The sequence below is a fragment of the Plectrocnemia conspersa genome, unplaced genomic scaffold, assembly GCF_051122295.1.
Source record: "Plectrocnemia conspersa isolate PC_06_02 unplaced genomic scaffold, ASM5112229v1 ptg000011l, whole genome shotgun sequence".
Lineage (NCBI taxonomy): Eukaryota > Metazoa > Arthropoda > Insecta > Trichoptera > Polycentropodidae > Plectrocnemia > Plectrocnemia conspersa.
The window spans coordinates 5,691,699-5,717,862 of NW_028277175.1; the positions used below are offsets into that span (position 1 = coordinate 5,691,699).

The 26,164-nt window shown below is 29.9% G+C and overlaps 1 protein-coding gene and 1 long non-coding RNA gene across 6 annotated transcripts in view; one reads left to right on the top strand and one right to left on the bottom strand.

Annotated features, from left to right (window-relative positions):
* Pde11 (Phosphodiesterase 11) overlaps window positions 1-26,164 on the bottom strand; it is a 232,432-nt gene that overhangs the window by 68,471 nt on the left and 137,797 nt on the right. Inside the window, exon 1 of one of the 5 annotated variants that reach the window (XM_088197802.1) lies at window positions 1,458-1,778. The exons of the other annotated variants lie outside the window; for them this stretch is intronic. Coding sequence (XP_088053928.1) covers window positions 1,458-1,515 — 58 coding nt within the window. The 5' untranslated portion in view covers window positions 1,516-1,778. Of the gene's footprint in view, window positions 1-1,457; window positions 1,779-26,164 lie in introns of those variants that run through there. 5 annotated transcript variants of the gene reach the window in all.
* LOC148229247 (uncharacterized) lies at window positions 6,025-7,909 on the top strand. Its single transcript, XR_015811403.1, has 2 exons — window positions 6,025-7,259; window positions 7,412-7,909. It is a non-coding gene; the product is annotated as an uncharacterized LOC148229247 (long non-coding RNA).

The following is a 26,164-nucleotide window of genomic DNA, read 5'->3' on the forward strand; positions in this document are numbered from 1 at the left end:
TATATAAGTGTTGTATATATTTAATTTAAATTTAGATTTATTTAGTAAAATAAAGAGAAGTTCCTGTAATAATTTGCTATACTTATAAAATACTAAGAGAAATATATTGTTGTGATAAAAAAATGAGTGAAAGAATTATGTAAGACATTAATTAAATTAAGTAATATTCAATTCAATATAAATCTGATCTTTTTAAATAAAATAAAATAGCACAATTTTCACTTCACAATTTCCTTCATATAACTTTTCATGATATGCTTTAAAAACATTTCTATAAAATACGATCTTATTGTGAGAAACTATTGATTCAATATATTAATAAAGATATTTTATATTTTTAGCCAAAGGTAAAGATTCATAAAAAAATATGATTGATAAATGTTTTTTATATAATTATAATTCCTAAAAACGAAGCCACTCGTAAACACACACGTGTGTTTTATTAAATATAGGTATAATATTAGATTAGATATGTGGAGTTTAAAAGTTTCTATTATTTAAAAAAAATACACCATATAAAGTAAAATCTCAGTATAGCGAAGCTCACGGGACCGAAGAATAATTTCGATATATTAAAAATTCGTTATATTTTTATTTTATTTTTAATTAACACATTACAACAGCATTAAAATAATCTCTTACAAGATTGACAGATCATTTTTTGTTCATTTTAAGAGATACTGCAATGAACACAAAAAAATATTTCGTTATACTGAGATCGGTCTTCGTTACAATGAAAACATTTTGTATGAAAGTTTTTCGGGGACAAGTTGAAAATTCGTTATATTCGTTATTCGTACAAATACAGACCAAAATAAACTATATTTATATAAAAAGTTACTAAAAAGCTTACTACATAAATATATTCTTCATATTTTTCCAATACGAAAAATAAACATTTTGTATAAAATAATGGAAATTTTTAACATCTACTTTAAACTAATTAAACTAATAATATAAATAAAAATCCAATACAAATAATTTTTGTGTATTTTTGTTTTGACTGAATAAAAATGTTTTTTTTTTCAAATTTCCCGAAAGAAAATGTAATGTTTCAACTGACATATTTAGAGTAATTGTTATGGATAATTATGGTTTGAATCCAGATTTTTATCATCAATATTAATAACACATTCCACATGATATAAGAATTTAAATATCAAGGTTTAAATTATCACACATTTATGCTAAGAATTACAACTTTTTCCTTATTCTATATGTTTATATATATTTTATATAAAAAATATTATGAAGCATATATAAATGTGTACCAAGCTTGCTTATTGTTATAAAATGATAAGAAATTCTATTGTTTACATATCAACAAAATTGACAATAAAAAAATACTATGATACTAAATAAATAGTAATTATCTTTCTTCTATTGATGAATGAGTAAAGATTTTAAAGTAGAGTTTGAAAAATAAAATGATTGAGAACGTGTGCATTGGTACGTACTTTTCTTGTCATGGAGGCACGAGCCATGAAAGCGGCACATCCCGACGGCTTGTCCCATGAGGCCGCTACCGAGCGGGGGCGTAGCGCCGGGGCCCCCGGGACCACCCCGAGACGCCCCCCATCGAGGGCGGAGCCCTACGACGCACCCGACGCACCAGAAGCACCCGCCGCAAATCACAAACGGCGCGATTCACAGTCACACAATTTTAAACGGTGCTATCAGCGCTTCTCAAATGTCCGCCAGGACGCGTACACACTGAACCTTGAGCCATCTCGGAACCGCTTTCCACCACGCGCGCGCCTACGGTGCATCTCGTTTGGCTGTTACAAAATTTTCAACTTTATTATTACATGTGTACCGACACTCGATGATTCGATTAGTTGTTTCATTTATTTATTATTGTTTATAATGTGTTCACAATTAGAGCGAACTGGAAAGCTATTTATAGAAGGCGTTGTGTAACTTGATAATTGGCATTGCTAAGTAATGAGTTTATATTTAGTTTCAGTAATTAACAGCACGTAAAAGTTAGGATAAAGTTATAAATAAGTTTTTGAACTTGGGTCAAAAAATCGAGTGAAACAAATTTACCAGAAAGTAAAATACCAATGATCGAATCAAGAAGAAAAATAGTAGGCATTGTTAATATAAAATCAAAGTATAGTTAAAATGCTTGATTAAAAAAATATATGTTTACAAAATATTTAAGATTTTTTTTATATAATAATTTTTCTGAATTTGGAAAATGTTATGCATTGATTTGGTTGTTTTATTATATGAAGATTTTTATGAAAATAACTGAATAATATTTATATCATTTATGAGGTACATTTTTTAGTCTGTTTTTGCTCAACATTGAATTCTATTTCATTATTAATTTTGCTTAAAATAAAAAAAAGCATGTTTTTGAATAAGTTTTAAACAGGTGCTATAAAATAAGAAAATGTTTGTTAACTAAACAATGCTTTTAGTGTATCTATTATTATTAAATTTATAGTGCAATTGTGGTTCCAAAGAAATTGAATATGAAGAAAGTAATGGAAGGGTGTGGTTCTAAAAAAATTTAATATGTAGAAGGTCACTGAAGACGTTGTTTAAATCAGAATGCAACATAAGAGCTTGCTCAAAAGTTATGCGTCAGTAATACAATAGTTATGGATCATTTAAAATAACTATTAAAAGCGAAAAAGCTTAACAAATGGTACCGCACGAACTGAATAAGAACAATTTTTACGTAACAGAAAAGATCCATTTCTCGATCGTATTGTAACATGTGACAAAAACTAAATATTATATAACAACATGTTGCATAAACAATTTGATAAAAGCGAATTCAAAAGCATTTTGCGAATCAAAAATAACAGCAAAATTAAATTAATAATTTACTTACTTATTTCAAACCTAGCGAAACAAGTGTTATTGTATGAAATAAGAAAGGTGTAATTCCATTGCACGACAATGCACAATCTCTGAAAATTAAATGAGATAGACTAACACGTAATTAAATATTGCCTCATCAGACATATTGTTTAGGCATTTTCATAATTTCTTACAGGGTTAAATATTTAACAACCAAAGCTTTTTAAAAATCTAGAAGTATTGAATTTTACATAACCAAAAATGTGTCGAATTTAATGGTTGAACTCTTGGTTAAAAGCGAAGCCTAACAGCAAAATAAAGTATGGCGACTGTATTTTCAAATCCAAGAGAAACTATTACGGCCAAGTGCTACTGTATAAAATCGATTGAAGCATTTATCAAAAAGGTTCAATTCTTTTGCACGTCAACGCAATAAAATTATTTGTTGATAAAAGTGTTTAATTTGAAAAACATCACGAGTTGTAATTATTATTCAAGCAACTTAGCAAAACACTCATAACAACAGTGATAAATAAAGGTAAATCTACACTATTATATATTTCTGTATTTTGTATCAAAACATATTGAACGTGTAAACTTTTACACCATATTGTTAAAAAAATATGTTATGGTGCAAGAATTCTAAGTAATAACTGTCTTCTTAGAAAAATCAACATTTCTGAATATTTGCCTGAATTTCCCATTAACGCTTGGACTTCAGTCATTAATTTACATCTAGCGCTTAAGCGATTGACATTTCAAAGACGTTTTAATTTATATATTTATTTATTTTCCAGTGCTTTGTAAATATTATTACAAATAAACATTATTTAAAATTAGCGCTTCTCTATATTATATATTTTATGTGAATATCTTAATATTTATTGTTTTAATTATGATGAACGTGTTACCTATGTACATACATAGAAACAAGTACATTTTTCAAAGTAAATAATATTTTTGTATATTATCTTGAGATTTTTAAAATTCCCGGGAATTAAGAAATACATTTTTTTGAGTCCCGGGAATTCCCGGGATCATATTTAATATGAATCTTGAGGTTTAAACAATAAAGTTCGAACTAATGATCGCCAAAAAATTGTTAAGGTAGCAAGCGCTCCGCATAACGAAGCCGAGCATCTTCGATGCTTAACCACTTAAACGCCAGCGACTCATCGATTGCTTACTTTTTTAAAACAATTATTTAAAATTATTTATCAGTAAACCAAGTATTTTATATTTATTTTTAGAAAAAGATACTGACACGTAAAGGGAAATGACAGGTCACTAAAAATTGCGAAATTGCCGATATGCGTATTAAATTTATATTTTTATACGAACCGCACTACTAACTCCTCCAAGCAAATACTTATAGTACACTTTCGCTAAATTATAAGAGAATCCCGCTGGGAAATTATCAAACATAAAGTCTTTTTGTAAAGACAGCGAATCTGCTTTTGTGCGAATATTCTAAACCAATTTTAAATTACAATTAAATTTGTTAAAGAAAAGGAACGCAAATTGGATCACTGTTGTATTCCAAAATGAGTGACATACTCGTTAGAGTGATATTCAATACCGTTTGAAAAGTTGCTTTATTTCATAAGAAATAGTTTATACAATGATTTTTGTAGGTCGGAATAGATTAGACCCACTTGTATTTTAGTATCGAAGAACGTCGAGAAGTATAAGAGGTTAGTGACCGTAGAATGATGTAGTCAAAAACAGTGTTGCTGGTCCACCAAAACCCACTGAATTATGGATATTGTTATTTTCAAAGACGCTACTTTTATTGAATCAAAATTTTGATAATATTATTTGTGAATTTTTATTTAATTTAGTAATAACTATGGAGAAGCGCATTCCACAGGCGCATTCATATTTGCTTATATTTAAAAATGATTTTGAACAACCTGTATATGTAATCATATATAATATGTTTATGTAATACGTACAAAGCTTTCGTGAATGATCTTAGTGATTTGTATTTATTTGGCTTAAAGAAAAGTTTTGGTAAATTTTCGCGCAGCATATCACTGACCTAACTCAATCTGAAAAATGTTGATTGAGTCATTTATAATTGCATAGTAAAGAATCTTATGATGTATCTTAGAGGGAAATATGATATTATTGGTTTTACCACGAAGTAGAATATGCATACATCTTTAAGCAAATATTGGAATAAAACTGCAGGTAAAGTTCTTTTAAATATAATTAGTTTTTGATTTGTTACTGAGAATTTCAATTGTATGATAAAACATGATTCATTAAAATTAACTGAAAGCGAATCTTTAGATAATAATCTCTTTGTTTTGAAAATATCGATTCATAGTAATAATTAGTATGTATAGTATTATAAAACACGATTTTCAACAAACGCAATTGAATTAAACATAATTTCTTAACTACGCGAATAGCATAATAATTTTGTAACATCATAATTTACTAGCTATTAAAATTCTAATTGGATTATCTAGTATATGGAATGCAAAAATACAGTACCTATTTATGATTCGATTTGCATACATTTATACTATTACAAAACGCAATCAAACCGCACGTAGTACTACATGTCCAATTAGCAAAAATCACGTTTCACGTTCGCCTTTGGAGCATGATTGGCCATTAGGTGACATTAATCGACAGGCGGTCATCAAAAGTCAATAATAAACGTGATTTGAAGAGAAATATATAAACGACGAAATTATTGGCACGTGTATTGTGTATATATATATATTGTGTATATAAATATATATCACAAACTACAGTTTGTGATATATATTTTTTTAAGAACTAATAATGTTGAATTTATACCATAGATACAGATCGGTATTATTTGTTCTCACGAACGAGTTACAATAAAGTGATTCACATGTGACACAACAATAGCTGGATTACGACGAAATTGATATGAAACAATTTTTAATAATAAAGTAACAGATCTTAAGCTTAACTCGTTAAGTGATTTCGATTAGGAATACATATCCGTATAATACTTTTTAAGAGTATTTAAAACATTTAAGTATGAAAAAATATATAATAAGATAAGGCTCTTAATTGTTTTTGAAACAAAAATTCCCAACATATATTCTTACTACAAAAGTTTAGTGTTTGAATAATGAATACGTTCTACATTTAATTTAACGTATTTAATAAATTACTTAAGCTAATACAAAAACTATATAATATATATATATTTATTATTAATTTTTTTGAACAGAAAACTAAAATATTTTGCTATTGGCTTTCAAAAGCCTAGATTCAGAATAATTAGGAGGGTCGATTAGAATAAAGTAACATTTTATCAGATTGCCACGAATCGTATACAAAATTAAATAAAATTTATATAAGAGATATAGTAATTATTTCAAAATTTATTGATGTGAGAAAATTGAGCGAAGTGTATTCAAAATAAATTTTGGTCAATAGGAGGGCGCAAAAACAATTATCACTTCTCAGAAGTCAAAATTTTTCGTCAAAAGCAATAAAACCGTGTTGGCGCTCGGTAACGAGAAAACATAAATATACTTTAAAACCGTTTGGTCGTAGCTAAATAAAAATATGGTCAGGCCCTGATCACCAAAAAACAGTAACAAACACAGTTTCACCGAATTAAAAACATTATAAAGTCTAACCATTGTTGCCAGATTTTACGATTTCAAATCTATTCTGCGCTGAATCATCTATTATCAAAGACAATAAATAGACCAGTGGTATAATTAATGATCTGGGTTCAAATCCCATATGTACATTTGTGTTTTTTTTTAATTACAATTGTGTCTGGGAGATCGGAATTAGTGATTATTATTTTATTATGATTCAGATCGATTATCACAGATTATATTTTCTTAGATTGTAAAATCTCACGGATAAATATCGCGATGATGATAAATCATGAAAAAAAATGAGTTACTTCAGTTAATAAAAAATATCATATATGCATAAAAAGGACGTTGAACTCCTTATTCCTCGATGATACACTGACATAATTATTCAATTCAACTAAAACATCCATCAGAGCTTGACTACATAACACTTCGCAACCTAATTTGAATGTACAAAATTTAAAAAAATATTTAAAGTACGAGAAAAGCAATCGTTTATCTCAAGCGCAGCTTCTAGCTAAGCAAATAAATCATTAAGAGTTCAACTTGATCTTCGATACGACTTGGAAACTATTACGATCATCACTTCGGCGACATTAACATAGAACGTATGTACATATGTATATATTTTTCAGTGAAATTATATTTGAAGTAGTTCAAGTACATCAAAGCATTGATAAATAATTTCACTAGTGAATCTGTATTTATTTACTGCGCGGTGATCCGGTACACGTACGTTAGAAATATTTCAGCCTTATTTACTGATGTCACATTAATATAATATATACATACTTTTGAGTTTCATCAATCACCTGCATTATTGATTATAATTTAGAGGTAATTCTGATGACTATTTCAAATAAATAAAAATATAAATGAACACGACCTGCATTTATAGCTACACTCAGTATTTCACACAACAAAGTAATTGACCAAAAATTTGGGTTATTAACTGAAAATATTGCACGTAGTCGATGCAATATTTTCAGTTAATAATCTAATGGCACATCGGTCCTGAGACGTTAATCATCCATTAGTACCGCCAAAAACTAGTCTTTGTTTGGAAGGGACCCTAGATAATATATTCTACCCTGCGCATAATAATGATGTTATTCTTTAATTACCGATCTGGACCGTTTATTTTTTAAGGCATAGACACATTTTGTATGTGTGTCCTAAAAGCGATGCAATTGGCTCGCAAACATCTTCATATGTGATTCGCCAGAACTGTCTCAAACTAGCATTATAAAAGATGTGACACTTGGTCACAAGAAGAGAGGCGGTGAGAGACGCAGAGACGCTATCGCATCAACACAAGAGAAAATATCACGACAATTTCAGCCACTCTACCGAAATCACAGCTGACAATAATACAACTCGACACGCCAGCGAAGACACTTTTAATTGAAAACCCATCTACGACATCTACGTATCTCTATATGTATGTGATAATTTATATAGGTTTATGAAATAAACTGTGACCAGCTTTTCCGCTGTTTATTTGGCTATAAACTTACACACCTTCGCCCTCAAAACCTAATAATATAAACGATTTTATTGTAAATAAGGTTAAATAAAATAATAATGCCTCTCTTCTTATACAAATATAATATATATGCTATTAAAATCTCACATCTAAAATTTATCAAATAAGCCTTAATTTTTTTTAACCTATCCTTCTTACAATTTACTCATTAGTTTTTTATATATCATGATTGTAGATTACACAATCAATTTTATTTATTTCGTTTTCAAATTATATAAAAAAAGTTTTCAACTTAAACTATACTAACTATAATTACCAGGACAAGTATCCTATTTTATAACAAGACAATCTCCATTTCGCAGAACGTATATCTGAAGAAGATAGGGGGTAAAAATCCTTGTTTTTGGAGATCATCTCTAAATCCCCGAGGCCCTGTTCACGCGCAGCATCCCTCACGCGCGCGGTGAGCGAATGTGGGCACGTAATTCAATTATAAAAATAAGCAACAACACTCGTTTTCTTTTACGATCGCCGTCTTTATTATTATTGAACGTTGGCGGAAAACTTGGTCGCCCATCTCGCGTAATGGCCCACGGTGAATTTCCATGGACCCGGGGGAGGCTTTTATGCAGATGAGCGCATTACGGGAGAATTTTAAGGGTGTCGGAAAATTTTCCACGTGTGTATCGCTGGACAAAGATACACTGTTGATTTGATGAAATAAATAAGACTGACATACATTCTGATGAGTGATAAATAATTATATCACATTATTATTGTAAAGTGTTCGATATCTATTTATTAATTTAAATTTAATTAAAACATTTCCTATGAGAAAAATCAGAGATAGTATCAATATAACGAAAAACCAAGAAAAATCATGAAATATTAAAATGAAATGATAGAAACAGTACAGAGTTGTAGTTGACATTATATTGTATATATAAGTATGCAATGCCAGAGTATTAATCGCATAAGGACCAGTCCCGCACATGTGCGGATTGTACATTTTTAATGATGTAATTATGTATTATGATTCATTATTTTTAAACATATTTTTTCGGGTAAATGTTCTAATTTTTTTGTTGAATATTTATTATTTACATAAAAAATAATAACGATATTTTGAACCGGTGAAAAATATTTTGAGCATAAAGTGATTAAGGATCTGAATGGCGATAGCCATAGGTGAGTCGGCTAGAATTAAACAAAGGGTGTGATCGCGAAAAGAATTAATTAAATTAATCTATAGGACATATACACTCAGTCTAAAATGTGAATTTTATAGTAAAAATTATATTTATAACTATTAATAGTAATTTAAATATAGGCATAACTGATCGATTGACAGATTAATTACACACGTAAAACCCAGACGATGTCATATATGTATTATCTTGGCCTTGTAGCGATTCCCTTTGTGCCATTAGCGTCACTTAGTAACCGACAGTCGTTCCCAGATTGCGTTTAATTGCTCTAGAGACGTTAATTAAGTGTTTGTTGCGCATAATGCGATTATTGTAACAAATGTTATTATTTTATCTTACGCATGTACCAAAGTGAAATACGAAGTAAGATTTAATTAATTAAGCCACGCGCAGGGTCGAAGAGTGACCCTATTTTTCCCCAGTTTGCGAATAAACTGATTTAACGAAGTTCTCGGAAATCCGATGCATAATTCATGCGGTGAATCAATTCGGCGACATATAAATGCGATGTAATGTAATGAGCGATTTACTTTTGAAATGATTATTATAGATTAGTTTTCCATTCCAATAGAGAATATGACATACTGTAATTTTCTAGAATTAATAATCCATATCTACCATAAAGGAAATAATAGGAATTTCACTCAGCATAACGACGAACTTCTTAAGAGTAGAATAATAATATTATCTAGCAAATTATTGATTTATGTATGTACACAATTTTTCGAGTCACAAAACTTAACTTAATTGTATTGACAGTTGGAGAAAAATATTCATTACTGCAATTAAAATCCATTTTAGAATCTAAATATATCTTAACATATTGGCATAATAACAATTTCAATTACTTTGAGTGTTCAACAAAATATAACTTTGAACTGTATAGATAATTGTACATCCACAATAATTTTTAAGATGACGTTAATTGACAAGATAATGAAAGAATACAATGCTACTAGCTACACAGTTGTTAAATTCTTTAAATTTACTAACCATCAATATTTGTAGCCCTATTATGTCATACCCATATATTAATTAAGTATAGATTCATTATCTATTCAAGCGTTGACTATTCACTTCAGGCAACATGACAATATAAAGACGGTTCTTAAGTGTGAGATTAATTGACTTAGATCTGAAGCGAAGTGGTAGTTTTGGATGAAGTTGTACGTTTTATATTTAAATATAATTATTGAGACTTATTGCAAATATTTAGCACATATACTTAGTGAAGCATATTTTGGGTAAAAATATGTCTGAATTGAGATAAAAATGTACAAATAGTAGTAATTTTGTCTATGCAACTGCTTTTGTTTTCCCTTCGCCAGCCACCCCTATCATTAAAAAGAGCCGATATGCCAGAATTACTGGAAATTACTAGGTAATGCGCCCAAACTAAGGGCAATATTTAACTAGCTTTCACTTAAGGGGATGACTTTTAGAGGTGTGATTAGACCTTAATGCGATTGGCTCAAAATTGGTCTCGTTTTCTACTGACCATATATTGATTAAGAAAGTCAAAACATGTTTTAAATTGACAATACTATAACCTGTTAGCACATAATCATTATAATGTGCGAGAGGTCATAAATTTATTTTATCAACGGGTATTAGTATAACTTTTGATTTAACCTATCATTCGATTAAGACGCTCAATATCTCTGGCTCTTTCTTCATACTCTCCTACACTGATTCAGTCATGCCGTCTGCCGAGTTCATTCATTGCTTGATTCGCGGGACAAACGAGGGACGGGGTCCAGCTAATCAAATTTTTCAATTGACCCCTTTGAGTGTGTGACATTGTTTTGTGGCCCCCCCGCTCTAGTCAGCAAGGCCACGAGTTTAATAGCCAATTACCGCGCCGTGCCTTCTAACTGACCATAAGATTACACTGCAACCGAGTTATTAATTATTGTCACAAAGAGCAGTATACCACCCACGTAGTGGCAGCTTTATTAGCTCTATGCTTTGCAGTTTAATCAGCAAACAGAAGATAATTAAACAGTCATACTACGACATACTTCATAGGTCTCAATTTAGTGCGAATACACATTGAGTTAGGCGAGTGCATTGTGCGGTGGAAGAATTGCGCATCTGACTTCATTCATTTTGATCGTATTTATTATTATAGCAAACAGGTAGTTTATTAGCATACTTGCAGCATTACTAGTAATAGTTGTATCAAATATTTGGTGCTAATTTTGTAGAAATGTATTTCAGTGCATAAATTTTACTGAATGGTCATAGAATGGCAGTATTGATAATTAAAACATATAGTATATTTTTAAAATTTATTTTATGGCATCCATAGTACGTTGACAAAATTCGATACGACTAGATATCCACCCAACGCAAGAAAAAATGTTGCATAAATAAAGGCATTTTACAGCGCTGAAAAAATCGCTAAAAGTTAACGTCATATTCGACAAGAATTCTATTGCTCATAAACAAATTGTGTGTGTTTGGACCACCTACAAATTTTTTAAAGATTTATATGTAATTATAAAGGACTATTTCAAACAAACAAAAACACGCATTTTAGTAGGTCCACACAATTTTATACAACAATGGAAAATAAATCTCATGACTAAGGATATATTTTATGGACCACCTAATAGCACATGCGTTTCTAGACGTTAATCCCTCATAAGTACCGCATATTACTTCTATTTGTTCAGAAAAAATGCGCGCTAGACAATACGTCTTAGCCTGTAAATACTACTAGTGTTATTTTACCCTTCAGTAACCGATCGCCAGAGTGATCATCTGAGGCGTATCGATTTAAAAACGTGAATTTACGCAATTTACTCGAAAACATCATTATCTGCGATTCGCCAGAGCTGTCTCAAACCAGTACTATAAAATATGTAACACTTGGTTACTGAGGGAGAGACGTGGTCAGAGAGTCACTGCAGCAGAGACGAGCCAAAACCAAGCATGGATATGACACATTATCACGAGAGTACATTTCTACGAAATCACAGCCAGCAATAATACAACTCAACACGCAAACGAAAATTCTTCCACTTCTAAGATCTGTCATTTTAATTCCACCGTTTGATAGCGACATCTACATCTCTCTATATATGTAGTAATTTATATATATTTATAAAATAAACTATTACACGTTTCTACAGCGTCTATTTTAGCTCCATTTGCTCTCAAAATCCTAAAGAATACACTTTAAAATCTACAATAAAAATGGGATGAGAACATACAAGAATATTTTTTTCCAACTATACTATTTATGATCACTATTAGGCGACCTTAGTGGAGCAGCAATACGGGTTTCATCCGTGTCGTTTCAAAGCCTTGAATTATAAAATTCAGGACCATTTCGTCTCTACTAAGTTTAAATTACTTTGATTTCTCAAAATTAATTTAATTACTTAATAAACCGCCGTCAGCATGTAAGCTATGGTATTCATCGATCTGAAGTACAGTAAGGATCTATTTAACATACTTTGCTCTTTCTTATCTTTATCAATGACATATCTACAGAAATTAAGAGCTCAGGATATTTATTATTCCACATCAGCATTTTATCAAAAAAAAAATCTTCTGTCGAGAACTTTGGAATCACGATTGAACAGGAATATATTTAATACGCACATTGATATATGATGAAAGATGCTCGGCTTTGTCATTAGGAGCGCGTGCTACGCGTCAGAATAAATAATATTTGGTTAAAATAATAATAGCATACAGTCAGAATAAAAATATAGGACGATCAGAATTAAAATATATGACGATCATGTCAATTAAAAACATTTATAAATATGAATGGGCAATAATTTTTTTATTTTAGAAATATATTATAAAATATCTTGCTCGCACTAAAACTGTTAGACAGGTTAGGTGCAGCGAGCAAACGCTGGTCAGAACAATGAATATTCCATGAATAACTCTCATAAAATCTATTTAATTGTATGTAGGACGCGATGGTATTCAGAGCAACGAATGAAGCGGGAATAACGACAAAGCGGCAGCGGAGAGCACGCTTGGTTTGTCTTGACGTCTGACAATGTTGCGAGCCCAGCCAAACAAGTTGTCCCTAAAATATCTTAATAATAACCATCTATCAATATAAAACCGACCTTAAGGTTAAATTACAGTTCATATATATTCCTATGCTATGATCTATAATTTAACCTTAAGGTTAAATATAGCATTTTTAAGATAAAAGTTAACGCTTGGTAAGACATATTTTGCTTATTCATTACAACAATGATAATATATGGACAAAACGTCATTATGGTGGTCACCCCAAAGCGTATAGATGTACCAAAAATAATTAATCACAATACCTAGTCAGAATAAACCTGTCTAAGATCTAAACTAATATGTCGATAAGATATTATCTAACATCTGTGGTTAGTATTATATAAATAGCATTTAAAAATCAAAATACTAAAGCAATTAATGCGGATGATACAATATCTATAAACAAAACTTTAAAAAATATGAGCACAATACTTCATTGAAAAATAGATGTTTTAAATTACATTTTCATAGTTTGATATTTGTAATCGCAATAATCGTTAAGGTGTATTTCAATGGATTGAATAAATTTTGATTAGGGATATACTAATATAAATATGCTTAAAATATTGCTATAGTTCTTGGGCTTATTGTCAAAAAAATAAATATACATAGAACGGATATTTATGGTCACAAAGGATGAAAGACGCTGAAGAAAAAGGACAGTTCCAACGAGATAAAATTACTAAATTAAGTATACTTTTGAATATAATAGTTTTGAAACAAGTGTTTTTTGATTAATTTTCTCTCGTTTAGTTTAGAAGATTCAATTTTAATGCTCGCCATAATTGACTATAAAGGAAATTTTCCCATTAATCAAAGAAAGCTTTTACTGGCACTTATATATAAATGTAAATACACATGTACGTACACAATATTCCGTTAAATTATTATGTGCATATAAATTCAAGTGATCATTCCAAATCCTCCGTGAATTATATAACATCGTCGAATACCACAGAGGAATACAATACACATCATGCCACCTGAGACGAAATACACACAAATGCGACTATCATCATAATATATATCAAAAGTTTATTTATTTTTATTTAATTAACTAAGCAACTATTCAATTAAAATAAATTGCTCATATAATTTTGATTTGTTTATTTATTGATTGGCACGTGTAAACTTTAGCGTGCAAAACGTCACAATGCACCGTCTTACACCACAGCACGCGTTAAGTTATTATTTAAATACAATATTAGTATCATACATGGTTCTATTTATGAACTAAAAAAAAATCAACATGATCTATCTATTTATTTTATATTAGAATAGTCCATCAAAAACAAATTATGTAGGTACAGTAGTTGAGCCACGTATGTTAACATCTGGTATTTGCTCACAAAATTCATAGCATCAAATATCGCTTTAACCACCATCCGCTTTTACGATACAAACGTGACTGGGTCGAAAATTGCAGATTACATCAATAGTAATATTACTAATCAAACTCCGCAGCTTTATAATCTACCTATTGTTTGATGCATAAGTATAAATGTTATGAGGTTCATATACTAGTTATGGTATGAATGCAAATATTAAAGACGAGATAATCAAGTCTCGGAGATGCATATAAGAATACTTCAAACAATCTCGGCGCCAAGGTATAAGAGCAAACGAAAATAATCATAAATCCTATTTTAAACAACAGTTTCTATTTACGTATAGCATTATTCTATATATAAATATTCAAGTTTTAAATTGCACTATTTATATCATATTATTTAAAAAAAATAATCTATGGACAATAGCTTCCCCCAATCAACTTTTGCTTTATCGATTCATAAAGCAATCATTATGAAGATCGATATGCTAAACTAATCTTACAAATTAGCTTTGATTACTAGCGATTATGTTTTACAAAGCATTTGATTCACTATATTATAATAAATAATATTCGATTGAATATATGCGTACGTATTTATTTTTCTTTGTCATCGTTTGCTGTCGATTCACATCATTATGTATTATTCGCGGTGGACCGTGGAGACCTGTCTGGTTTGTTTGCCAGTACTAGTATACAGATATAGATAGTGCTAATGACTACAGGCGTTATCACTGCGCATTGTACGAACGGTGACCGGACTTGTGGGAAAAAAAGAAAAACAACAAAAACATTGCCAGCGCATAGCGCAGCAAGTTTGGATTAACGAACAGGCTGCAGCAACATCAGACTGTAAGTTGCATCAGGTGAGCGAGGGAGATAATGATTCATGTGTCGCAACAATGGTGCGATTGTGACACCAAAAACGAAGGTGACGGAGACATGGTAATTGCGTGATAATGAGGTCGTTTTGTGTTTCCCTTTTGCGCAGTTTCGTTGAGAGATCATTGAAAAAAGTTTAATGCATCTCTTTATCTTCTGTTTGTATGTCTTTTGTATATGTTTAACCTGCTTTTTTAAACATATATGTGTACTTAAAGATCGAGAGAAATCGAGAAAATACCCAATTATGTCTAAATATGATTTTACAGCTCAAAACATAAACAATAACATATAAACGAGGAGTCTAGTCTATCGCCGGAAATTCACCGCCAGCAATTTATAGCCTATAAATAATCGTAAACATATTGTTAAAAAAAACTTAACCTAAGCGAAATAATCTAATGGAAGTTCAAAAACTATAGTTAGTTTTAGAACTTTCATTAGGTTAGGTTTGAGTTTGAACAGCAAATAAACATTTAACAACTGTTACAGTGAAGATATATTATTAATAGTATGCATATAATTTTATTAGCTAGGCCAGTTAAAATGTATTAAACTATGTTTATATAACGTCCCTAATACACTTCCGTCAATCTGGAGCTTCCAACTTTCGACCCTAAACTCGCACCAAGCGGAGCTACACTGAGTATTGACCGAGACTTGAGGAAGCAGCCACGTCAAAACAAGTCCAGTAACAAAGTCCGAAATTTAAGAATTTAAGCCGTAAAAGTAGTTTAGTTTTAGTTTAAAAAATCTTATCAATGTTTGTTTAAAATAAGATGTCTTAATTATTTAATTTAAATGGTTTTTATACTAGAGACAACATTAGGATTTAGGGAAAATGTGAATTTTAAATAGATAGTGATTGGTTTTCCTTTAAGATTACGATTTAAAAATACTGTATTCTATTTATTATACCACAATAATGTGTCTGACTTAATAGTATATTTAACAAATAATTTCCTGTTAGATTACTAAAATTATTTACAAAAAAAAAACACAATACATACTCAGTGGTGTCATCCGAATTATAAAATAGTAATGGTTCATATTTTTTTAATCAAAAATGACAATTTCAATTATACTTCGAAGGTCAGATACTTTTCTATCCTCTTTGGAATTAAATTTAAAAGAATTTAGAGGCCGCATGTAAAAAAAAATATTTTAAAGTATAAATATACTAAAATTTTATGTTATATTAAAATCATTATTGTAAACGTAGGCAATGCATCATATACATTCGTGAGCTCATTCAATTTAAACATTCAAATTGGTGACCCCGACTCTCTCGGAAAGATCTATTCAGATCGCATAGGCTCATCAAAGACTGCCTCTTACAAGAGAATCTCGGTGCATTCGAATCACACGCTCGAGTGATAATGGAGCACGAGACACCGGTTGAAAGTCCTTGCTCCGCATCTGACCGATATAAAAAAGTGCATGCAGCGACAGAAGCAGATAACATTAGCCGGCATTAGCGTCGCGACTGTGGCGCCACAGTCGCGTGCGGTCGCAACAGCAAACTGCGCGTAATTGCGACACGGGCGCCACCATTACGCAAATTAACGGCACGAACCCCCCTTTTGCACGCACTTTTGCGCACGCGGAAGACGGTGAGGAATGCAAACGACCTGTTGCTCCGGACGGAAAAGTTCCGACAGGATAATTATTCAACGTGAGATCAGATTTAGTAAATATTTTTTTCTGATCTGCAATCCTTATATTTGATTGCAACAAAAATAGTTATTTTATTAGATACAAGAGTCATATTATGCCATTTTAATATTTTAGATGCTTTTAAGCATAAATTTATATATTGATACACGGAACTCCCCCCCGAGCAAGATCGTCGATCGCTATAAAAAGCACAACGGTTGTTAATATTTTTAAATAAATAAATTAGATTTAGTTCGACTTGAGTTTCTGACATGTACTTATGTGTTTTATTGTCGTTTTTATGGGTTCTATAAACGCAATTGCAATTTAATATAGTTTGAATCGGGATTTAATACAATACATGGTTAAAGACTGCTGTTATGATGCTTTTAATCCATGCTTGATTGTGCATGAACATATAATATAGTAAATACAAACAATTTGCAGTACGTTATTATTTAAGAAAAGAGAAACTCGAAACCACGAATCATATTTTTTACTACAAAATTAATCTAAAATTAAAAAAGAGATGACAAAAGGTCATGGATATAAAATTTTTTTTATAGAGGTATAGAATTTTAAAATTAAATAAAACGCATAAAAATCATGGTAATGGCCATGGTATGGGCTTTACCGGAAATATAGTTTTATACCAGCTATAGGCTTTTGATATGAGAGCATTGGTTATAGTGTATTCATATCGAATTTTAGTCAATAGGAGGACGCAAAAACAATTATCATTTCTCAGAAGTCAAAAATTCACGTCAAAAGTAATAAAATCGTGACGTCACTGGCTCGATTTTATTGCTATTGACGTGGATTTTTTTACTTCTGAGAAGGGATAATTGTTTTTTTCACTCTCCTATTGATCAAAATTCGGTTTAGATGTGCTTCACTCGATTCTTACTTATTATAAGTCGTAATATTGTCAAAAGTCTTAATATGCAAGCTACATAACCGAGTGTTTTTACTGCGACGGCAAGATTTTATTGCTTTTGACGTGGATTTTAAAAACAGTTGCTTCCACTTCGACCATCAAATCAAGTCCAGCTAAGCAGTCACTTTGAACCTTCAAGAGTTTTTAAATAGAGACGACTACTTTGGGCACAACAGTAACTAACGAAAGAGCAGTTATCTATATTATTATATCCGTCTATTACACAAATACTACAGCCATATTTAATAAACATTATCGCGCGTGCCAAGCGCAAATTTGAAACGAACTAATCGTATGTTTGGGGCTAAAAACATCGTATATACGCTTTTATTACAATTACCATCTAAATGTGTCTTAATTAAGGTTTTATTTACTACACTTTAAAACCACAATTTGAGCAGATAATGTTTTTATACACTTGTTATTCGAGTGCATTCTCTAAACTAAATGGTTAGCACGCGAGCATCGCTTAATGTAATTCCACAGCGGGAGCACCACATAGAAATAGTTAGATTCATTCGAGCGTGGAACAATGTTTGAAATGCTTTTCCAACCCCTGTCATAAAAACCTTTCATAACAATACGCTTGTACAAAAAACGTTCACTTAAACAAAAACATGTTCAATCATTGAAAACGCTCCCAAACACCAGATTTGTCCGGTAAGGTCAAGAATCACATAACGAGATCGTTCAATTGTTGTGTTACGTAAAAATTACGAGCACCCACACCCAGAGGTATGTGTGTAATTATACACATAAACATGTGTGTTGTACACATACGCCGTTTAAGCGATTAGATAAGAGGTGGAAGGCGCCTGAGGCATCGTCAGGCAACCGGTCTAATTGGGGCGCCGGCAATGCCAGCCGGTGGTTATGCACCTACAAGACATCATGACAAGACACGAAGAAAAAAAGGTGACACACATACACACGAGTATCACAACAAATAATTATCTTGTACTGCTGCGATTAGGTGGCGCCTAGATGAGTCTTGAGAGACCATTTAATGGAGTGACGGGTCATGAGCAGTATATATTTTAAGTAAACGCATTAAATTAAAAAAAAAACTATGATATGACTTTTAATTACAATATAGAATGAAAGAGGCAAGTAGTTCTAGCACTCAAAATATAGCAAGACAGTAAATAATATATATTTGTGAAGCATTAAAGAGCTACAAATCTAAAATATGTTTAAATATTCCAGAGCTTCAAATGTTCTTGCTAATATACTCTTGAGAATTCATCCATTGCAGTCCTCAGTCCTCTAACCAATATCGATGATTTGGAAAAAGGGTGGACGACGACGACCAGACTCTTAGTTTTTGTTCACTACAAAATTTTAGTGTTTGGGTACCTGTTTTTGATAGTTTTTGGCAGCGACCCATGTTTTTGTCTAATTAAGTGTCTTTGAACTGTTAAGGGATACCGTCTAATAAACGTCCATTCAGATACGGATAACCGGTCTTTGTTTATCATAAGTGGTTGCGACACTCCAGAGCTACTTGGATATTTTAAAGATTAAAGATCAAGAACATAATGTTAAAAATATGCTTGTATATCATATTTCAGTTTTTGGTCAGAAGAAAATAAGCAGCTAGTTGTGTTAAATAACGTCGAAAGATACAGAGAAAATAATAGGAAAAATGGCGAAAAATTAAAGTTCTATAATAAAAATCGAACCAAATTTTTGACTGCATATATTTTGTCGGGTTTATCAATTGAACCACTTTGCATTCCCAATTTGAGAGATTCAATCATGCTATTGAATTAAAATAAAATTGGAAACTACTGTGTTAAATCTTTAAACAGACTATGGCACAAACATGAGGTCAGATCAAACAACTTTAGAGAACTCAGACCATTGAAGATTGCAGAAGCAGCCGCTTCTCTCTTCGCATATATATTAAAAATATCAGTCGCGGTGAAAGGGTTAAATATGAAAAATGTTTTAATTTATTAAGAAGCTTTAAAAATCTAGCAAGATGCTTTTAAAATTATTTAAAAACTTATAGAAAAAGTAAATGTTTTAGTAATAACACATTCAGATGTGGTTTATTTAAATATAATATTTGCAAAAAAAACTGAATCGGCAAGTATTTATTTCAGAATTACAGAAAATATTATTTCAAGACAAACAAGTTACTTGAATGTGTAACAATTTTAAAAATTTACATAGATTAGTTGGAGCTGGAGTGTCATAGTCTAAATTATGACAACGCGCTGATAAAATGTGCTGAGAAGAAGCTATTTTATTTTTTTATTATTTGATTATTTTCATTAGCCTACTATTATTTCTTGCACTTAAATTCTAAGTTTTTATAAGTAAGCAATATATAAGTTTACAACATAGTTTATTGAATGGATATATTATTCAATTACTACGAGAGATCGGCGGACGAGGCGCAACCGGTCGATGTCTCTCCGTCGAGATCCATCAACAAATTATGCCTATGACGCCGTCACGTTAGTGTTACTAAAATACCACTTTGTTTATTTAACCATATTAAATCGGACTTTCAACAGTACCTCTTCTCTAAAAAATTATAATAAGAGAGAAGGGAGACCTTGGCGTTGTTGCGAATATTGCGTGGAGCTGGTATATTAATAAAAAATTATGATTTGATTAATTATTCGTATATAATCTAGATAATTGCAGCATAAGCTAAAATTTTTTTACAAACATTGTTTTATTAGGTATGAATTAAATAAGTACATAAAAATGTTGTCTAGAATTGTTAAATTATATAATAGATATGCTCTAAAAACTATTAATTACATTATTTAAATATAAATGTGTCTAATGAAACAATTACTAATACATAAGCTTTGTTTTTATATATTTATAGAATTAATCGAAAAATATTATGTAAACATAAAATTTAAAACAAGTTTTAGAGTAGAAACAAAATAGGCGCTCGGTAAATACACACATATTTGGTAATTACGTGTGAACAAGACGGAGGATCGCGTCGCAAAATTAATTAAACGTAATGCGAATTTGATGTGTAAAATACCATAACATGTATTAAATTATGCTAATCAAGATTTGAGACGATCAGATAACAAAACACATTTTAAGATTATCATATAGATAAACATTTAACACATTTGCGTGGGAACCGAAGTGGATAATTGATTTACCTCGCATACATATGTAAAAAAAGACTACTATAAAAATAAATATGCTTAAATTATAATTGGTAAAAAAATATTTTTAAGCAAAACTTTATTTAAAAAAAACTCAAAAATAATACAAAAAAAATCAGAGTTTATTTATGCCAATAATATCTTATATTCATGACAGAAACCAGCTGCTCTACGAAATCACAGTCGACAATAATACAACTTGACACGCCAGCGAAGACTCTGACTTCCAAGATTTGCCATTTCAATTTTTTTTCAGTCCTCTATAAATGTAGTATCTACATACATACATTATTTAAGTCATTTTTGGTGCAACGAGATAAGAAAGTTCCCCGAAGCGTGAACCAGGTAGTGTGATATATGTGCCCTGTCAAAAAGCTCTTTCATTTGCGGGAATCGAACTTCGACACTCGCCAGAAAAGCTCTCCATCCAGTAGCTATTTGGCGTTTTCAATTATTTTCTACATAGGAATCGATCCTTTTCCTTTTCCAAACACAGACAGAATTCAATTAGTGTCCGGGAATTGTTTATCCTGTCAGAACGCAGCAAACAAACGACCGCAAAACAGGTCCCAATGCCGCCGGGAAGATTTACCGTTGGCTTTAGAGGTGATCTGGTGAAATTATTGGGTCAATATCATCGAATCGAAATGCAGTGTTCAGCCTTGGACGACAACGTGTGGTCATGACCATGCGCCAATATCGATGATCGACTGCTACAAGGTTGACGAGGTTGGTTCACGATAGGCGTTGAATTCGAAAACAGTGTAAACAAACGAGATTGCTTAATATATTATAAAAAAAATAACACTTGTCTGTCATAAATTTATATATTCAGTCTAAAATAAATAAACCATAAATTTGCTTGGATAATTCAATAGAATCGTGTCAGAATGCAATATAAAGTCTATAGCGTAAAAAGAGACAAATTAAATTGGAGAGTTGTCTATATAGTATACTTCTTACTATTAAATAAAAAGATTGATTCAGTTAACTTTTTCACGTTAAAACACAACTCTCTATATTAGCTGATATTTTATCTACAATTTAAAAAATATGTATTAAAATTGGTCTAAATGTTGTTGATTTAGACGTTTTGAGTGCGTCGTATAATATTATAATATAAGACATTATTTAACGCAATACTTTGTTTTGACAAGTGATATATCTTCATACTAACAATTTTTTTATATTATTATGTTTATTATAATTGTAATTAAAACCATTCAGACTAAGGAATTTGAACCGATAAAAGAACAAATCAATAACCGTATTGTTAAGCTTTAAAATGAAAAGAATGTGTATTGTATTAAGTTAAATATATTAAGTCCACTAAAATATTTGATATAGACACTTGTATTATTTCGATTGATAAGCAAATGTCAACATATATTTATACTTATTTGAATATGTTAATTTGTGCATATTTTGGATGATAAATTTGCTTACAGAATTAGTAATGTTGAATTTTTGACAGTTTGGTTTGATATATGTTCATATTTTGTACTTGAATAAATATAATTAATGAAATTCCTAAAATGTTATTTTTGTGTATTTTCTCACAATTATTTTAATTAAAAAAAAAAACAGCACGATATTGAGAAAAATCTATATACATTTGAGTATTTTTAAATTGATTTTAATTTTAAGAAAGCGGCACGGTCCATATTAATTATTAGAATTTTTATGTCTATATATGTATGACTTAGCTGGATTTGAACTAATGATCAAATTGTTAATATGTAAGATTAGAAAAACCTGATGATTTTTCAGAATTATAATTATATAATAATAACGAATATAAATCGCCTAAACACGATAAAAATTGAAAAACACAAAGGTTAATATTTTTTTAAAAATATATCTAATTTTTAATCTGAAGTAAAAATGAGGAGTATTATTAATTTGATGTAAAATGAGTTATTATTTTTTTAATAGTATATCAAGTAAATATTGATTTTAACATTTATATTAAGAACAATATATGTATATATAAGATAATAATATTCTCTCATATATTAGTCAATTTAATAAATTTAATATTTTTTTGGGATAAACTTAATAAACAAATCCCAAAAAGATCTTCATATTTCGTTTTGTTTTGTGTTAAATTTATGTTTTGATTTAAAATCTGAATAAATGTAAGAAGAATATTGTAAATCTCTACATTTAAGGAAAATCAATTTTTCGTAATAAAAATATTGCCATTTTATTTATTAATAATTTTTGCAAGGATATGTATCATATTCAGGCGCGTACGGTGAGATATTTTGCCTTTCGCTCGCTCGCGTGTTAAGTGACGAGAGTGAGTGAGAGAACGGCGGAACACGCGCCTTTTGGTTCATATTATATTCAGCAAATTAAAGTTTTATTTTTTGTATAATACAATAATTTATCACATATTATATTCGTGGTGGGTGTGAATAAGTTGAAACTTGAGATACTTTAAATTTTAAATTATTCCATTCGATTAGAAATTTAAGCTAATATATTTTATAAAAACTCTCATCATGGATAAAATTGATTTTATGTAGTTTATATAATACCTAATAATACTTGAAAGTCGTGGGTTTGAATCCCATATGTACCTTAAAAAAGTAATTATTAAATATCACAGATTAGGTTTTCCTAGATTTTTCTAATATCACATACAAATATCGTGAAGAACAATTAAAATAAAATCAAGCTAGATCGTTCGTTGTAATACTTTAAAATTGATTAATACAAAGCTACTTATTTAGTACTTGTTAGGAGTATTTCAGAGGAATATCAATGCAAAAATTAATACGATAAATTATTTTTTAATAGGCAAATAAAGAGCGCAAAAAAATATTTTATAAATATCCGCTTCTAAAAAAAATTAAGCTTTAACATTTTTTGCTATTTAGATTTTAGCAATGAATAGTCTTTAAATATGAAAAATAAAAATACATAAGTACATTTTTTCATAAATATTTTATATTTATAGTAAAAATACAAAATAAAATATTTTTTGTGAGCGTCATAACGCAACACAAGATATATGATCGTGAAGTTAAATTTATTTTTCAGAAATAAATAATATTAGTCTTCCTCTAGAATAAATACTCGTTTTAGTTTTTTTTTCATCAATTAATCATATGAGGGTAGCCGCAATGTGATATTAATAATAACTGCAATTAATAACAAATCACGAAATAATTACAAGCATTAATTACACCGAGGATGTTTACGGGTAAAGTCGATCAAGGAGAATGTGCGTTACGAAACTTTGCTCACCAAAGTTTTGTCTACACTCAGAAACCAGCCGAAAGTTCAAGATAAACTATGGCGTATGCTCGTTAAATATATAACAGTGAGCTTATGTATCAAAGCCTATGTATGGGCTTACAAATTGATACTGAATTTATTTAAAGTTTAATGTATGGTATTATTATTATTATTATTGGAGATACCACGAATAAATAAAATAAGAATAGGAACTGTATAATATATGTTTTTTGTATAGAATTTAAATCTAATCTTTTCAGAAATATCAAGAGCTTTTAAGCTCGGTTTATCTGTTTATTTTCTTGAAACATTGTTGTAGACTTATACATATATAGATATGCATGTAGTTGGACGTGGATATATAGAAATTGAACAGCGTAAAAAGGTCCGGAGGTAAAGTTGAATCGGCGTCACAATATAAAGGACAGGACGGGAAAATTAATCATGAAAAGATATAGAAAGTGAGAAAAATAATTACATTCAAAAGAAAAAGAAAACATGTAAAAGCTCAGTAGGTATGTGGAAAGTTTTTAACAGGTAGTAATTTACGAGTCAATCTTTTGAGCTTTAGGTTGAATTATTTTTTTATTAAACATTTTTTTACACCAATTTGCTAATAAAATTTATTCAAAATAAATTTATGGAGCACCATAAATTATAATGTTGATTTACATTTTTATGTATGACATGCTGTTATTATTACTTAAGTAAACACGGTATCGATCGGCACATAAATGTTAATATTTATGTGCGACGTGTGCGAATACATACATTATTAATATTATTTTTTTGTACAGTGTGCGCATACACATTGGTGTGTGATAAAACGCACAATAATATCGAGTTACTGCCAGATTTATATATAATGAAGCACTGGTAGTACATGTTCTGTTTTTTTTTCTATATATCTCTCGATATTATTATTCCACTCGGCGAAAAAAGAGACTTATCGCGAATTTTCACGTACACATGTGCGTTGTGGACAAGCGATAATGTCGTGTAAAACTCTTGTCGGCACACATTATTTTATTGCCGACGAGATTTTACATCTTATCTCTGTAGTTCTTCAGAAAACAAACACAGCGCTGCGAACAAATTTCCCCAAACGGTAAATTTCCATTTGTAAAAAAATAAATAATGAAAAAGCAGCTACCAAATATTTGAATTAAAACACTAAATGTACACTAAGATTATTATCACAAAGATAAATAACATGATTTTTATGTAAAAAGTAATTTTTCATTAGATCTGTTAAATATATTAATTATTTAACTGAATTATTATTATAAATTATATTATATTGTAATTCATAATAAATATTAAATTTAATTTAATCTTAGTTTTAAAGTAGAAAAGGTAATATCTAAGAAAGTTTTTGCTTTCAGGAAAATCATTTTTGTATGTTATGATATTTTTTCAAAGATAAGCTTTAAGCTCTTGATTACACATTAAAAGAGCTTAATATGAGTATTTATAAAACGTTTTGGTTTATTGGTTGAGCATATTTTTGTTCATAAAATATCAGCTATTTTTTCTTTGGTTTTTGCCTTAATGTACATTTTTTGCATTAATGAAATATATTTTTGTAGAACAAATTTCAAATATACTTTGACTTATACACAATTTTATTTAAAAAATGTTATATATTACATATAAAAAGAGCTTCAATTGAGCTTTCATTAAGAGTTCATTTTTTTGTAAAGTATTTAGTAGATTACAAGTAATCAGATTTTTTTAAAAGATAATATTTAAAATCTAGTTGTCGATTGAATTGTTATATTTATAATAAAATTAGATTACAAGA